Here is an 18288-nt window from a genome sequence, read left to right on the forward strand (position 1 = left end):
TTAGCCACATCTCACTAGGAAAAGTGAGTATTCTCAGTAGTCATGTACTCAGCTAAAAACTGAGAATTCTATGATAGAAGGGGAGAGAGAGTGTTGCTGGACAATCTGTAGGCTCTGCCACATTCCTAAGTTACAACCACTGGGCTCCCCTACAGTGAGGGGCAAGCTCCTTACCACAGAGCAGAGACTGACCCTGAGGGTGAGCTGCTCGTAAGAGGGAAACCCAGGAAGGGCTGAGCCAAACACACTTGATTCCTCCTCATTCTCCTCCACTGCGAGGCCAGACATGCTTCTGCTCGACTTTTCCTTCCTCACTCGTGTTTGGCTTTTCTAAGGGGCAGTACAGTGAGCTGTCATAAGGCAGGAACGCAGCACATGATTCAGCACCACAATAACAAGGTTTCCTTAATTTCCCATTATCCAACCTTTCTTTGTCTTCACTATCCAGTAGATTAAGAAATCTTCCTGAATAGTCATAAGAGAGTTCTTCTTCTGGCACAATGTCTTTGGCTGCAAAAAGTGCCAACTTTGGTACCATCGAGTTGATTCGGACAGGAATCATTAATAGGTTTGGCTCACAAGAATGGTTAAGGAATCTTCCAATATTTCCTATAGAGGTAGGATCAACAAACGTTTCCATTACCTGCCCATTACAAACATGCTCCCTGACGGCTATAATGTAATTCGAATCGTGTATTGTTTGTAACTGAATTCTTCTCTGTGCTTCCGAGAATCCTAAAACCTCGCCAGCATATTCACAGACAAACCGTCCTTTCGGTATAAAGTCCAAGGTACGGAGTCCCCAGCCTTTGCGATCTGTCTTGAACACCTGGAGGTGGAACTGCAGACCCTGCTGGACCACTCTGTTCCTGCAGTGGTCGCTGCACTGACACAGGACATTGCATTCGAAAACTGGCTCAGCGCACTTTGCTTCTGATCCTATGTGTCTGAGGCATAAATTATCATCATAGTTCTTCTCACGACGGAGACAGGAGCAAGTTCCAGGGAGGCAGGGAGTTTTGAGACAAACGCATCCGGGAAAGGTTATTAGAGTGGGATCAGTGTCTCCTCCAGGCCCGGCTACATGATCAGGAGTATACTGCAAAAAACAGAAATACTGGTAAGTCAGCATGGTATGTCATATATCTCATGTGTATTTCAAGCAGCTTTTGGCTGAGACAGTTCCTAATTCCAACAAACAGAATGAAACAAAAATGACAAAATGCAATATATTACAATATTGCCTGAAAACATCTCTTTCCAATTTAAAAACCAGGGTTAATTTTTAGATTTAAAATTTGGTGGTTTCCTTTTAAGCAGTGGAAAAATTTATGTATTTTTCTCTTATCAGATATTGACAAATTTGTAATCCATTTTGTTTCCGTTAGCTTTAGGTGTCAGGAAAATCAGTGCCGAATTTAGGTTTTGAATGCAGTTATGTGTTTTCTCCTTGGCTTTTATCTCTTTTACATTTATCTGATAATACAAATGCATATATGTATTTTTATTGTGAGTTACCTCAGATCCTTTTTGGGGATAAGAAAGTCATAAATGATAAATCAATGAAAAATGGCCTTTGGGAGAGAGTCTTCCATTGATTTTTTAAAAGAATTTTTAAATTTGAAGATTATCTAAATTCTTATATATTCTCTCATGTTTTTTAAAAATGCTATTACCTCATAGTTCTATTTGAGTCTTCACAAAGTTAAAAGCAGAAATTTGGCAAAAAACTTGCAGAGATAATTCCAAAAATTGTCACATAATATTAATAGATATTGAAATTTATTGTAGATATATTGTATACATGTAAAGAAATCCTGTTCTTATTAAGTGCGAAAGGGAGAATACAAAAAAGCTTCTCTGTCTTTTAAATGTACCTGTATTTTCAAAATGTTACATTTATAAAATGTTATGATAAAGAAGTCTTAAGTCTAAAGTCTCTCTGTGAAACCTGACCTCTGGTTATTTCCTCACTGGCAGAAAGAAGCATATTCTCAAACCCTGAAGATTAAAGTATTTCTCTCATGAGCCCAGCATATTTCTTCATGTATAGAACAATTCATTTATTTATACTTGTTTTGTTCCAGAAAGGATTTATTGAGGCCTACAAAGAGGGAAGATAAATGAACAATAGGTAAGGAAAGTAAGGTGAAGGGAAAAATAAGTCGAGAGAGCTTAGACACACTAAGTGTGCAGCAGAAGTAGACTGGACATTTGGCTCTGCCCAAGAACAGCCACTTCAAAGAGGGAAATATGATTAGATGTATGGCTTGTACTGTCCGTAAGGAATAATCTCAGTGTTCAGAAGCATTGACTTTTTCTAGTATGGAGATGGGAGAGAAATTTCATAAGTGAGTCTGTCTAAACCATTCTTTTCCAGGACGCAGTTTCATGGGCTGTTTTTCATTTCATTCATTCTGACCCTCAATAAAGGCTGTTGGCATCCTGCCACATGAAGTCAGTAAGAGCAGTTCTGCAAAAGACCAGTCGACAGAATTTAGCATATCCAGAGGAACCTTTGAACAGCCTTTCAGTCAATTAGCCATTAACATTGTGTCAATACTTTTAGAAAAAGTATTGAGCAGCATGTAGTTATACTCCCTGTGGAGGCCTTGGTGGAGCTATGCAGTTAGGTGCAAAATCCTATACTTTTTTTTTTTTTTTTATTAGTTTCTGCTTTATAACAAAGTGAATCAGTCATACGTATACATCTGTTCCCACATCCCCTCCCTCATGCATCTCCCTCCCTCCCACCCTCCCCATCCCACCCCTCCAAAATCCTATACTTTAAAAAACGCTGAGCTTGGGGGGAAGGATTGACATCCTTCTGTGAAAGGGTGGTGAGTGGGAGTACCTGTTGGGGGGGAGGGGGAGAAGGCCAATACTGCTTAAAAAGTGATTTGGGGGTGGAGAGTGGAAAGAGCTTCTCTTGTTTGTGTCGGTTCTTATAGCGTTAGCTTAGCAGAGATGTTATAAAAGGATAAAGGACGGCTTAGAAAAAGATGCCCCATCAGTCAAATTCAATGACTGCTGCCTTTACAGAAGCTACTTCCAGACTTTAAGAGTCAACTTAGAAATGGTTACTGAGACATTTTAAGAAGTGCTTGTAAAATGAAGATTTTACTACCACTTTGTTAAACTTTTCATGAAGAATTCTTTTCACTTGATTTGTCCTTAAAGATGCATATAATTTTAATGTACTATAGAAATCACTAAACTCTAAGGTTATTTATTTATTTATTTTTTGATGCAGATAACAACTTTTAAAATCAACTCTGACTTACTGCAGTTTTCTAACCAGGAGAGCATATTATTCCTTATTGAACTTATTTGCATATGGATAAATACTTTCTGGAAAAAATACTATTATTTGCTCACTTTTACTTTTATTTTTACATTTAAAATAAGATTTTGGAGAATCTGGTGATACATTTTTTTTTTTTTTTTTTTTTTTTTTTTTGCGGTACGCGGGCCTCTCACTGCTGTGGCCCCTCCCGCCGCGGAGCACAGGCTCCGGACGCGCAGGCCCAGCGGCCTAGGCTCACGGGCCCAGCCGCTCCGCGGCACGTGGGATCCCCCCAGACCGGGGCACGAACCCGCGTCCCCTACATCGGCAGGCGGACTCTCAACCACTGCGCCACCAGGGAAGCCCTGGTGATACATTTTTTAAAATTCTGCAATTTAAACTTTTTGCACAATCTCAGATCCTTTAGAGACTTAGATTACAAATGGTAGCCGATTCCAAATGAGCTGCAAACACCGTCCAAAGGATAATAGAGACTTCTGGATAATCTTCCTGTTTAAAGAGAATATTTTTTTCCCCTTGATCGATGTAATCATTGACCCTGATACCAATAATAATCACAAATCATTTTATCTCTATATGTTTCCACTTTCTCCTTCATAAAAAGGTTGGTTAAATACCATTCCAAAAAGATATTTTACCTGATTTAGAAAAATGGCTATACTAAAGAACAGTCTTTTGAAAACTGTGGTCTAATTTAACATATCATTATGTAATTATCTATCTTTTCAGGTATCTACATATTGAAAAGTTAATTATGTTTTTCAGAAATAATCTGACATTTTATTCAAATATTTATATGCCATATAAACTTAAATTCTGTGTTTCAGAAAGCTCATGTTAAGTGTGTTACAAATTAGGAATCAGCTGGCATCAGCTTAAACACTCCCCATTTGTAACACTCTTTCCATAGTCTGTACCCTACTCCCTGGTACAAAGCCCAGGACCAAACTGATCCAAAAAGGGTGTTACCCTGAGGGGTTTTTGTGCTTACCCTATGCCAAGGAGAGATCAAATCCTGGACATGTTTTTAATCTATGCAGCATCTATTCTTCTTCTGATGAAAGCATCCTGAGTCTTCCCAGGGGAACCCTTCTCACTCTTGTCTTAATGGTTTGCATGGGGCTTCAGGTTGGGTGGGCCCTAAACCTGGATAATCAGAACATCGCTTGCTCTTTTCAACAGTATTTTTGGTTCATGGATGGGCACAGGACATAAGCCAGGTCAATGAAATATAATTCTTGGACTCCTGCTGAAAAAATTAGGGAAGAGGCGTTCTTTTTCCACTGGGTTTGCTAAACTACAGAGTATCCATCAGGCATTCCCAAGTTGTACCACACACATAAGACCTACTGAGTGTGTGGTCCACCGCAGGAAAGGGGAGCAGGGGTGCGAAGCAGGGAGGTGGTAGAGAGAAATATCTGATGACACCTTGAGAGTTCCTGGATCCAGAGATGCCTGCAGTTACCAGTCTCGGACTTTGCTGTTATATGAGGAAATTCCTTCCCTTTTTTGCCGAAGTTAGTTTGTGTTGTATTTACGTTTCTTGCAAACAAATGAGTCTTGACTAATAAACCCAGGGTGGAAGCTGAGAATGGTTCCAGGAAATGGCTGGAAAATTTAGTCAAAGGTATAAATGGCTAATGAGCAATGAGGTCTCCAACCGGGAGGTGAGAATGGAGCAAAGCATGAAGGAGGCTAGCCAGGAAAACTGTAACTGTGGCCTGAACACTGGGCAAGCAGTGGAGAACGTCTTAATGCAGAACATGGAATGTCCTAGAGGAGACACATACAGGACTAGGATCTTATTAGCACTGTGACCTTACAGCGAGTGACTTGCTAAACTATGCGTTAGCAACTATAAAAGAGGGACACTACCTATATCTGAGGGGGGAAAGGTTCTCAAGGAATTTAATGAACATAACACTATACTCTGTGTGGGCCACTTTGTACTTTTAAAATAGTAACTTTCTTAAATTCTTCTAGATATTATTTCGAGATTTTATGTTTAAAACATCATATATTTCTGGCACATTACTTAAGCTCTCTAAACATCCCCTTTCTATTTCTCTTACAGGTTGCTGTGAAGGAAATAAATGTGAGAAACCACGTAAAAAGCTTTCTCTAGTGGCTGGCACATTAAGTGTTCAATATGAATTATGCAGGCTATCTAGTAGGGTGGTGAAAAAAATAGGTTTGGAGTTAAACTTCTCAGGTTTAAACATACTCAAAGCAAAATTATGTTTGGAAAACCATATGATTATAGTCCTACCTCCATTATTTATCCATCTTGATGGGGGGAAACTGACAGCTGACCCAGCACAGACTGCTTTCAATCATCAGTAAATATTACCTTATTGTGTATTGTATGCACATGCTGGGATTTAGAAAGAACCACTCAGAAAAATACAAAGGAGGACATGAAGAATGGGATTTTTATCATTTTTTCAGTAGTCATAACAAAAGCTTTACTTTTTCCTGGTATGTGTCAAAGTGAAAAATTGATCATGTAAGAGTTGAGAATAAATACAAAATGATCAGTGCAAAATGCACTAGAAACCAGATCCTTGAAGAACTGGATGGAGACTTCACATTTTGTGACAGAAAACTTGAGAATTTTTTTATGAACTACGGTCACCCAAGAAGCCAAAATGTAAACAGAGGACAGCATGTTAAAGTGCAATTATATTGTACCTCCTTGGCTACAATTAATTTCTCCCTTGTCTGAAGTAGACCTGCAATTATTAATAGTATGAACTTTGGGATCTAAGTGGCATAGACTGTTGGGCTCTCACTAAGTGTGTAGGTCTGACCTTTCTAACAAATGTCTTAAGGAAAGGCATGGTCAGGAGGTTTGGGGTATGGAATGGTGGTAGGGGTTGGGTTCCTATCCATAGTACTAGGCACAGAGCAGGTGGCTCAGGAAATATTATTTGATTGCTTAATTGAAGCTCTTAATAATTTTGGATTGGAAGACTAACTTTTCTGAGTCACATTCTGTACCAAAACCCCAGAAACTGAAACATGACACTGCACAATATTCTGGGCTTAAAATCTAGGCCTCAATTCTGAATTTTAAGGAAGTGCTGTGGAAATCTTCATTCCATTTTTGGTTGTTTTGAAACACCAGCTACAAGAATCTTTGTACTTGGCCTCTAGCCCCATGAGTTTGTTTTTGCTTCAAGCAGCTATTAGGAGACTGTGAGCCAGATAATTCTTGTCAAGGCCATGTTGAGACCTTAAAAAGGATATTTGAAGCTGCTTTCAGAAACCTGAAAAATGGCTAGATCCAACTCTTAGTTCAAGAAAATCAATCGGTTTATTTTCTACTTGTCTTTCAACCCCGATGGAATTATGATGTGCTTGTTTCCGATCTGAACATTTGAATGTTCTTTTTGCCTTTTCATACAGGACCCAAAAGCAAACTAGACACAAAGTTATTTTTACTTTGAGCTTTTCATGCCTTAATTCTTATGTGTGCACATGCCTGTGAAGGCAGGGTTTGGGGCAAGCAAGCTGTTTTGACTTTTTGTAAGACTGGTATTGTGCTCCATGAATATATGGATGCAAACTAGTTGAAGGCCCTTTTAGACTTGTTATTTACATGTTTCAAGCGTGTTTTATCTTCTTGGTAAGACGATAAGCTCCTTAAGGAAGGGATCCTGTCTTCTATTTGTAACTCTAAGTCTACCTAGAGCTGTGCATACAGCCAGGAAGCTAGAACACTGTGGGACTGAGTCTTAGTCTCCTGATTTTCATTTATGCCCATCAACTATAGGTATAAGGATCAATCACAAGGCTTCCTCTGACCCCCATATAGTGCTTTCCATATGCTCTTGTAAGCTCAAGGGCAGGAATTGTATTGGCACCATCTTATCTTCTATGCCTAGCTTAACACAGTGCCAGGCACATTATAGGCACTCAATTATTTTTTGAAGAAAGAGAACATATGTCAGTGTTTTTGACCAGACATTCAGCAATGTTTGGTCTTCAATAAGCTTTTAGGGATCAGTGTTCAATATGGCACTAGCCACCTGTATTATTAATGATAAACTGCCTAATGTAGTTTGAGGAAAACTAACCATTTCTAACATTAATAGCCTGCTCTACTCTTTGAAAACTGCTGCTGAATCTGTCCTCTTACTTGATTCTCAAAATAACCCTAGGAAGGACAGACAGGGTTTGATATCAATAATGGGTGTGACAAGAGCACTAAAACTTTAATTATTTTCATTTTGCAGATGAAGAAACTCAGGCTCTGAGACATGGCTAAGATGCTAAGCCCTGAACCTAGCTCTCCTACTTCCAAGTCCAGGGCTCCTTCCACTCCAACATCCTTGTTTTTTGTTTTTTTTTGTTTGTTTGTTTTTGTCATTCCTTGTTCCTTAGGCAACATGCAGGCCAAGGTCAAAGGGGTGAGAAGGTTGGAGCACAAAGGTCTTTGAGGTAATAATAGTAGTTAACATTTATTGAGTTCTTTCAGCAAACTAGGAACTGTATTTTACTTGTAATTCTCGAAGCAATCCGGAGAGAGGTATTACTATTTTAATTGCACACGGGAGGACTCTAAGGCTTAGCTGAGGCTATTTATATTTGCCAAAGCGCTCACAGCATGAGGGAAACCTTAACTAAGTGACTCTAGAGGCTAAGTTTTTAATCATGACACTAGGCAAAGATCCGTTAATGGGCCCCATGCCTTATCTTACAAACAAGACATTTGAGACCAGAGAGGCAACTGATTTGCCCCGGATCTCAACGAGTTCTGGGGACAGAACCAGGACAAAAAGCCAGGTTCTCACGGCTCTTTCCAAAGGACCTCACGAGACCTCTGGTTTTGCCTTCGGGGAACTGCCAGTCTATGGGCAGAAAAGACCATGTAAAGGTCATTGCGAAAGGGTAATGGGAAAAGACCGAAACCTGTGAGCTATTTAAGAGCTTTTCCCGCTCGCGGATAGCTGTGCGATCGGGTAAAAAAAAGAAGGTCTAGAAACTTGGAGACAACAATCGAAGCACTACCACGTAGGGTAATTGAGAACTGAGCCCAGCTACCACTTAACCCGGCACTCTACCTGGAAGGGCGCCAGCCCCATCCCCGGGCTGCGCGCGCAGCGCTCGTGACCGCCTAGCCCCGCCCCCATAGAAAAGGATACCGGCCACGCCCTCGGGGGCCGCGCGCAGCTCTAGGGCTGGCCGAACCCCGCCCCCTACCTGAAAGGGCTCTGGCTCTGTCCCTGGGGGCCACGCGCTCACAGGCAAATTTTCCAGGTGGCGCGCGACGTCCAGCTGCTCCGTCAAGGCCTCAGGCTCCTCCTCAGAGGCTGCCATCCCGCAGGGCCAGTTCTGCACGGCTTTAGCGGCCGCTTTGCGCCTACACGATGCGTCTACCACCTAGACTCTCTTGAACCTCGCAGAGGACGCTGGGAGTCGGGTCCCGGAGCCCCGCAGCCTCATGGGAGTCGTAGTTTTTATCTCCCCTATCAGAAGTTTGCCTGTGAGGGCGTCTCCTCCCTCGACGCTCACTCTGCGTTCCTTGACTTTTTGGTCTGGCTCGCTTTTTGTTTTGAGCCAGGTGCACAACAGATAATACAAAACCTTGTAAGGTATGGACAAAGCTTTGGGAACACACAATGAAGTGCTTGAATTTTTCCTGTGAGCCCAGGGAGGGTTTTCGAGGCGAGGTCGTTTGTCCGTGTGTCTGAGGGTTTGGAAGCTAGCTGGCGCGGGGGCCCGGGCGCGCCCTAAGCTGAGGGGGTAAAGCACCCCCGGGTCTCCGAATTCCTGGAACTTGTGGGGCAGCTGGGGTGTGTGTGATGGGGTTTGCGTTCGGGGGCGGAATAGCCTGACTGGGCATCGGAAGGCTGTGTGTCGAGTCCGCCGCGCGCTCCCAGACTGGGATCCCTGTTTCCTTTCGGCTTCCCCTGCTCTGAGGAAACCGATACCCGCCCCGCAAAGGATTCCGATAACGTCGAAATTGCTGAATCCAGTGGAATATTTTCAGCCTTCCCAAAGCTCGCTGACCCGATTGTCTTGCTGCTTCTATGTGAAACCGTCTCTCCTCTCAGCTTGTGGGCCCCTGTCCTCCTGGGTGCGCTTGCCTTGCGCAGACCGTCCTCACTCTCCCGTCCTTCTCAGGCCTGACTCTGAAATGGGGGCGGGTGTCACTCAGGTTTCTGCCCCGGGCCCCTTTCTCACCTTCTCTGGGTTCCTCAGTAATAGCATCCACTCCCTGGCTTCAGATACTATTACAAAGTATTAGGTCTTCATCTCCAGCCCAGCTGGAGATGGATATGCGGTTATGGTTTCTATTTTCTGTCTTATATGCACCTTAAGTTCAAAGTGACCTGAGTTGACTTATTCTTCTGCACATCTTTCTTTTACCCCTTTAAAATAATGTAGGAGAATAAGTTGTCCATGATCTCCAGAGCTACCAAAGCAACACACCAAAGCATTTTCCTGAATTCTTTCCTCTCCCTGGAGTGCCGTAGCTAAGAATTTCCTGGCCAAATCTTGTTGATTCTACTTTAATAATTTTTTTAAATTAATTAATTAATTTATTTATGGCTGTGTTGGGTCTTCGCTTCTGTGCGAGGGGTTTCTCTAGTTGTGGCAAGCGGGGGCCACTCTTCATCGCGGTGCGCGGGCCTCGCACTATCGCGGCCTCTGTTGTTGCGGAGCACAGGCTCCAGACGCGCAGGCTTAGTCATTGTGGCTCACGGGCCCACTCGCTCTGCGGCATGTGGGATCCTCCCAGACTAGGGCTCGAACCCGTATCCCCTGCATTGGCAGGCAGATTCTCAACCACTGGGCCACCAGGGAAGCTCTTTCATAATGTTTTTCATTTTCATTTCTTCTCACTCTCAGGCTCTTGTTCCTTGCTTGAACTCTTGAAGTGATATTTTTCAAATCTAACATTCTCCATACCCTCACATTCCCTTATTGCTGCTTCTACAATGATCTTTTGAGCATGCACATCCAATTACTGTATTCTGCTGCTTAAAACCCTGTGTTTGCTCCATGTTTCTCTCAAAGTCCACCTTCTATATTCTGGCTTATCAGTTCCTTGAAGATCCAGATCCTACCTGTTTCTTTAGTCTCTGTTTCGAAAGTCTTGTTCTATTTATGTTTTCTCAACAAGTCATGTTGCTTGGGCTTCTGCCACCTTTGTTCATATTGTACTTGGGTCGCCAGTGCCTTTTCCCCATACTGTCTGTCCACTCAGCTCAAGTGTCCCCTTCTCTGTATCTTTACTGACCCTGTTTCCCATAGCATTGGTTACCCTTTTCTTTGTTCTCCCATTTTACTCTATAAGTGGTTTCTCATAGTTCCAGCAGCTCTTTAGTATACTCATAGGCAAAGCTCTTCTATTGAAGTCGTAAAAATTATATATACATAGGAAGAGACAGACACAGAGATACAGAGAAAGAGACATGGAGAGGGAGATAGAAACATTTTGTTTTAACTTAAATATAGTTGACCCTTGAACAACATGGGTTTGAACTGCCCGGGTCCACTTATATGTCGATTTTTTTCCGATAAATACCACAGTGCTACACAATCCACAGTTGACTGAATCCACAGATATAGAACCATGGATATGGAGGGCGTCCTATAAAGTTATACATGGATTTTCAACTGTGCAGAGGGTCGGTTCCCCTAACCCCTGGGTTGTTCAAGGGTCAACTGTAATTTTGGTACATTTATTTACAAGTCTTTTGATATAGGGCCAAGGTGATGGGGTTTTTTGTGTGTTTTTTGTTTGTTTGTTTTGTGGGTCTACCGATTAGAATTCCATGTCATGGTTACTTTGAGTTCCAGTCTGGGTGTCTCTGAAGTGGGGCAGGAACTAAAAGATACTGAAGCAATCAGAGTTCACAGTCTGTTTTTTCTCCCCCCAGTCTTTTAAACTTTTCTTACACTTACTTCAATAGCAAAACATTTTTTTTTTTTTAGTGATTTGCCTTTTTTTCAAGTCTTTCCAGAGTATGTTACTTAGTTTTCTTGTGTGTGTGGGATCTCTTTACACTCATAGTTCATTCCCTCAGCTATTATAATAAATTATATCTGGCATTTAACAGTGACTTAGTTTGGGCTGCTATAACAGAATACCATAGACTGGGTGGCTTAAACAACAAACATTTATTTCTCACAGTTCTGGAAGCTGGAAGTCTGAGATCGGGGTGCCGGCCTGGCTGGCTTCTTAGTGAAGTCTCTCTTCCTTGTTTGCGGATGGCTGCCTTCTCTTTGTATCCTTATGTGGGGAAACAGAAAGGGTTTGCTATCTTCCTCTCCTTATAAGGGTACTAATCCCATCATGGGGTTCTACCTTCATGACATGAAAGGTCCCACCTCCAAACACCATCATATTAGGGCTTCAACATCTGAACTTTAGGGGGACACAAACATTTGTTTGGAAGCAAATAGGTTTGGGAATAGACACTTGGATCTGGCTTATGATGTGTATCCATGCAGGTAAAAAAGTCACTTAATTTTGCACTGAAGTACTCATGTCTGATATAAAAACCCATTTTTGAGAGCAGGTTTAGAGGGAAGGAGATAGGAAATTGATTTTATGTAGAAAAGTACCAAGGAGTAATGACAGATAGAGTCTGGAATCAGACATGTCTAAATTCATAGTTCTACTTGGCTGGTTTCTGACCATGGGCAACAGTAGCTAACATTCATTGAGTTATTACTATGTGCCAGACACCATTTAAGAATTTTACATATACTAATTCATTTAATTTTCAAAATAAGCTATTAATACTTGAAACCTTATTGAAATGGTCCATCAAGGGTCATTTTAGATTCAACTAAATGTTCCGACTCACAGGACTCTCATAAGCCACACGTGTCATTAGGTTCACTCAGAAGGTCACAACCTGCCAGCACAGAGGCTTCAGATGTTCTTTGGGAATAGTGCACGCAGGCAGTTATCACACAGTAGGTTATTACACAGTAGGTTACAAAACTGCCTTGGAGTGTTCTTCTTTGTCTTCCCAGAGGATGGCTCAAATGCAAGAGGAGATCCTTATTAATAGGGTGTGGGATCATCCTGAATTAGAAGTCTTAAACCCCATTGGAACCATAGGCTTGAAGGTAGTCACCTAGTAAATATTTTATCAGACATCGCTGTGTACTTGCTCTAACTTAGGAGATAGTTACTTAGGTAATGCAACTGGCTATAGTATAATTGAGGGATGTAAGGAAGGTTTAGGTAAAGTGGAACTTCAACAGAAGGAGAGATTACTTGTAGCTGGGAAGATGAGAGAAAGCTTCATGGAGGAGGGGCTACTTGCCATAGGTCTTGAGGAATGAGTAGGATTTATGAGATTAGGAAAGGGCATTGCAGGCAGAAGGAATAGCAGGAGTAAAGGAATAAAGGCATGTGTAGAGAAAAGAGTATTTTCATGTTGGATAGAGGTAAGGTTCATTTTATTTTTCAGGAATTGTAAACAATGAAGGAATTCTGCAGAAATCCAAAGAACATGCTGTCCTTTCATTTTAAGAAACATTTTTGAACACTGAGTACATGCACAGTGCTACATTTGCCAATTTGGGGAATGCACCATGAAGAAGACATAGTGTCCAAGGAGAGCTTCCAATCCAGTAAACAAAGAACTATATACACCCAGAAATTAATAAGAACTATAAGAATGTTAAGAAGGAATTATATGAGCAGTGAGGAGAACCACACTCGCTGCTTATTATGCTGTTTTTCTTTTTGACTCTTTCTTGGTAATATTGTTTGCCCTTTGGAAAAAGTGTTTTGAAGGATCCATTCTATTTTTTTTTTCTAAAGCTGTCAGTGATGGTGCTTCCAGAATAAGATATTCAGTTCATGTCCTGACTTCAGTTTGATTTGTTTTTATCTTTCTGGCAAAGGATCCCAAAGTATTTTATATAAGTGTGATATTAAAATAATGAGAGGGTGTTGGCAGGCTGATATAACCAATCTTCAGAGTGCCAAGCAGTCAGTCTTTCATTTTTTCCAGGTCTAAAAACCTATCTTATTTCCTCCAGACACCTGTTCTTCACCTACTGGGAGCCCGAATCTTCAAACTTTGTTCAGAAAACCATTATAGCGACTTGGTGAAAAAAAATGTATCCCTGGACAGTAATGAGTTGCCCAAATTGACTGTTATAAATAAGGCTTGGACCTGATTATTATATTGATTATTCAAATTTCTTTTGGCTTTTTCACTGGCAGGAAAGAAAATAATCTGGTCAATAATAAGTTTAAAAATTAAAGAAAATGCAATATAGTAAAACTGTAACATTTTATATATTCAATTATCTTTAGCTAAATTATGGAGTATGACCATATGACCTTCCTATTATTTAACAAGAATGGCCTTTAACTGACATGTTTTCCTTAGGCTTTTTTGGCCAGTGTTTTAATGAAGTTTTGCATGATTTTGTATTCAGAAGCCGTTCTTTCATTAAACCTCACTGGCATTATCTGAGCTTAATCTGGGATATACTTTACAGTCAGTGATGAAAGGTCTAAAGTTAGCAGAAATTATATATTTATTGGTGTTAATGATAGCATGAATAAAATAGTTTGGAACATCCTAGCTTCCTAATAATAACTATCACTACCCGATATTAACTAGGCCTAGGATAAGCACTAGATCCTCTCATCAAAGAAAATTGTGCAAATGACATCATTTTGAAGAGAATAAAACATAGTAGTCGATACTTTGGAGGGTTTCTGCCCAACTTGTTGAATATTTCATTTCTGAGAACATGCCAGCCCTACACAGCCCATCTCTTGGGATGAGCTCACTGCAGTCATATTTATATTACACAACCCCTAAGCCTTGGCCCAGACTTTTGACCTCTGGATGCACACCTGATTCAAGCTAGACCAATCAGATTCACTTGATTAGATGAGACCAAGAAACAGCTAAAACTATTTATAATTTGGGAGCCGAGAGGTAGCTTTATTCAGTATATTGATAAAGAAGCAGAGAAAAGTCAGTCTTCCAAGAGGAAAATAGAGCAGGTGAGTAACAAGGAGAGAGGACTGTTTAGCTCCTGATGCCTGTTCATTTCTTGTTCCAGTCACTTTTTGATTCACACAACATATTCATATTCTGATAACAGATTGTTTCTTTGGATTTAGGTTGTCAGTGTTTTCTGCTACTTAAGTCAAAGAATTTTGACCAGTGAGAATGATGGCATTATTACAGGCATACTTAGGAGATATTGCGGGTTCATTTCCAGGCCACTGCAATAAACTGTATATCACAAGTAAGTCACACGAACTTTTTGGTTTCCCAGTACATATAAAAGTTATGTTTAGGGCTTCCCTGGTGGCGCAGTGGTTGAGAGTCTGCCTGCTAATGCAGGGGACACGGGTTCGAGCCCTGGTCTGGGAGGATCCCACATGCCGCGGAGCGACTGGGCCCGTGAGCCACAACTACTGAGCCTGCGCGTCTGAAGCCTGTGCTCCGCAACAGGAGAGGCCGCGGTAGTGAGAGGCCCGCGCACCGCGATGAAGAGTGGCCCCCGCTTGCCACAATTAGAGAAAGCCCTTACACAGAAACGAAGACCCAACACAGCAAAAATTAATTAATTAATTAATAAACTCCTACCCCCAACATCTTAAAAAAAAAATTCTTTAAAAAAAGTTATGTTTACACTATACTGTAGTCTATTAAGTGTACAATAGCTTTATTTCTAAAAAATGTACATACCTTATTTTAAAAATACTTAACGGCTAAGAAATGCTAACCATTATTTGAGGCTTCAGCAACTTGTAATCTTTGCTGGTGGAAGGTCTTGCCTTGATGTTGATGGCTGGGATTCATCAGGGTGGTTGTGGTGGCTGTGGCAGTTTCTTAAAATAAGACAATGATAAAGTTTTCTGCATCGATTGACTCTTCCTTTCATGAACGATTTCTCTGTAGCAGGTAATGATGTTTGATAGCATTCTGCTCACAGTAGAACTTCCTTCAAAATTGGAGTCAGTCCTCTCACATCCTCCAACTGCTTTATCAACTAAGATTATGTCATATTCTAAATCCTGTGTTGTCATTTCAAAAATCTTCACTGCATCTTCACCAGGAGTAGATTCCGTCTCTTCCTTTCAAGAGACCGCTTTCTTTGCTCATCCATAAGAAGAAACTCCTCACCCTTTTAAAATTTTATCATAAGATTGCAGCAATGCAGGCACACCTTCAGGCTCCACTTCTAACTCTAGTTCTCTTGCTATTTCCCCTACATCTGTAGCTTCTTCCTCGCCTGAAGTCTTGAACCCCTCAAAGTGATCAGGAGAGTTGGAATCAACTTCTTCCAAACTCCTGTTAATGTTGATATTTTGCCCTTTTCCCATGAATCAGGAATGTTCTTAATTGCATCTGGAATGGTGAATCCTTTAGAGAAGTTTTTCAGTTTATTTTGCCTATATCCATCAGAGGAATCACTATCTATGGCAGCTATGCTTTACAGAACATATTTCTTAATAAGACTTGAAAGTCAAAATTACTCCTTGATCTGTGGGCTGCAGAATGGATGTTGTGTTGGCCGGAATGAGAACAATCTTGTGGTACATCTCCATCAGAACTCTTGGGTGAGAAGGTGCATTGTCAATGAGCAGTAATATTTTAAAGGGAATTTTATTTTCTGACCAGTAGGTCTCAACCTACTTAAAATATTCAGTAAACCATGGTGTAAACAGATGTGCTGTCATCCAGCCTTTGTTTTTCCATATGTAGAGCACAGGCAGAGTGGTTTTAGCATATTTCTCAAAGGTCTTAGGATTTTTGGAATGGTAAATGAGTATTGGCTTCAACTTCAAGTCACCAGCTGCATTAGCCCCTAACAGGAGAGTTAGCATATCTTTTGAAGCTGTGAAGCCAGGCATTGACTTGTCCTCTCTAGCTATTGAAGTCCTAGATGGCAACTTCTTCCAATATGAGACTATTTTGTCTCCATTGAAAATGTATTGTTTAGTGTAGCCACTTTCAGTAATTATCTTAGCTAGATCTTCTGGATAACTTGCTGCAACTTCTTCATCAGCACTTGCTGCTTTGCCTTGAACTTTTATGTTATGGAGATGGCTTCTTTCCTTAAACCTCATCAAACTTTTCTTCTGCAACTTCCTTACCTCTCTCACCCTTCACAGAATTGAAGAGATTAGGCTTTAACTTAAGGGAATGTCGTGGCTGGCTGGATCTTCTATCCAGACCACTCACCCTTTTCCTATGTTAGCAATAAAGCTGTTTCACTTTCTTATCATTTGTGTTCACTGGAGTAGCACTTTTAATTTCCTTCTAGAACTTTTCTTTTGCATTAACATCTTAGCAAATTGTCTGGCGCAAAAGACCTAGCTTATCTCATCTTTCTACATGCCTTCCTTACTAAACTTAATCATTTCTCGCTTTTGATTTAAAGTGAGAGATGTGTGACTCTTCATTTGAAAGCTTTGAGGTCGTTGTAGCTTTATTAATTGGCCTAATTTCAATATTGTTCTGTCTCAGGGAATAGGGAGGCCAGAGGAGAGGGAGAAAGGTGGAGGAATGTCCATTTAGGGGAGTAGTCGGAACACACACATTTAGCAGTTAAGTTCATTGTCTTATTTGGGTGTGTTTAATGGCACCCCCAAACAATTACAATAGTAACATCAAAGCTCACTGATCATAGATCACTGTAACAAATACAATAGTATTGAAAAAGTTTGAAATATTGGGAGAATTACCAAAATGTGACACAGAGACATGGTATGAGCAAATGCTATCGGAAATATGGTGCCGATAGACTTGCTTGATGCAGGTTGCCACAGACCTTCAATTTTGTAAAAAACACAATATCTGCGAAGCTCGATGAAGCGAAGTGCAGTAAAATGAGGTATGCCTCTATTACCATTATATTATTAGAAAGTTTGAACTGTATAATCAGCTGCTATTGCTCTGTACAGATGAATTCTTGTTCATTTAAAAAGTTGGTAAGCTATGCTTTTTTAACACTTTGTCTTGCTGATGTGTCTTCACTCTAAAGAATGTCTCCTCAAAATAATGTGAATAGAAGTTTACATCAAAAAGTAGTAAAGGGCTTCCCTGGTGGCACAGTGGTTGAGAGTCCACCTGCCGATGCAGGGGACACGGGTTCGTGCCCCGGTCCGGGAAGATCCCACATGCCACGGAGTGGCTGGGCCCGTGAGCCATGGCCGCTGAGCCTGCGCGTCCGGAGCCTGTGCTCCGCAACAGGAAAGGCCACAACAGTGAGAGGCCCGTGTACCGCAAAAAAAAAATAATAAAAGTAATAAAAAATATGAAATGTCTGTCTAGTGGAAGGGATAATAATATAACGATAATAGCTAGTAGTTATAGTACTACTATATGCCCAATATTGTAAAAATACAGCAAAATAGAAAGTAAACTGGACAGAAAAAATGTCTTTTTAGTACCTAAAGTTTTATGTCAAAGTATACTGCATGTGGATCATTTTGCAATAAGAGAAAATATGGAAATTGATTAAAATAAGTTGAGAGTTATATTTTACAAAATCATGATCCTGTGTTACTTATGCTTTCCAGAGGATAGTAGTTTATGTTTTTGAGTTTGGACTGCTAGTAAATATATGTTTTCAGCAGGATAAAAAACTTGCCTCTTGTCTGATGTTTTTATCATTGCATTGTGGTTTAATGAAATCCATAATTTCTCTCATTGATATGACAACAAAAAACATCAAGATATAATCACAGTCAGAATGTAGTTAGTGTAAGTACTTTAGTTGTAAAGTAAATATCCAGGATTGATGATTATAGAATATTAACTCATAAAAGTATGCAATCAAATGGGGATTGTTTGATAATAGGTGTAGAGGTGAAAGAAGCCAATTACGTATTTATTTAACCTAAAATGTATCAGCAAGGAAAAATTTCACTCACCAAAGACCTATGATCAAATTTATTATCAGGTGTGTTCAACTGTTATTACCAAGACTATGACAACAGACTTGCTCTGTTTTCAACTTGTTCT

At 40.6% G+C, this 18288-nt stretch overlaps 1 protein-coding gene across 1 annotated transcript; it reads right to left on the reverse strand.

Moving 5' to 3' along the window:
- Positions 1–259: 259 nt before the first annotated feature.
- On the reverse strand, positions 260–8653 carry LOC307058866 (histone-lysine N-methyltransferase SETMAR; the record flags this gene model as incomplete). Its single annotated transcript, XM_079712574.1, has 2 exons — positions 8513–8653; positions 260–1099 (listed from the first exon to the last, which is right to left on the reverse strand). The coding sequence occupies exons 1-2, from the start codon at positions 8627–8629 to the stop codon at positions 260–262; spliced, it is 957 nt and encodes a 318-aa protein (XP_079568700.1). The 5' UTR covers positions 8630–8653.
- Between the last annotated feature and the right edge of the window lie 9635 nt (positions 8654–18288).

Source organism: Hyperoodon ampullatus, assembly GCF_949752795.1.
Source record: "Hyperoodon ampullatus genome assembly, chromosome: 10".
Classification (NCBI taxonomy): Eukaryota; Metazoa; Chordata; class Mammalia; order Artiodactyla; family Ziphiidae; genus Hyperoodon; species Hyperoodon ampullatus.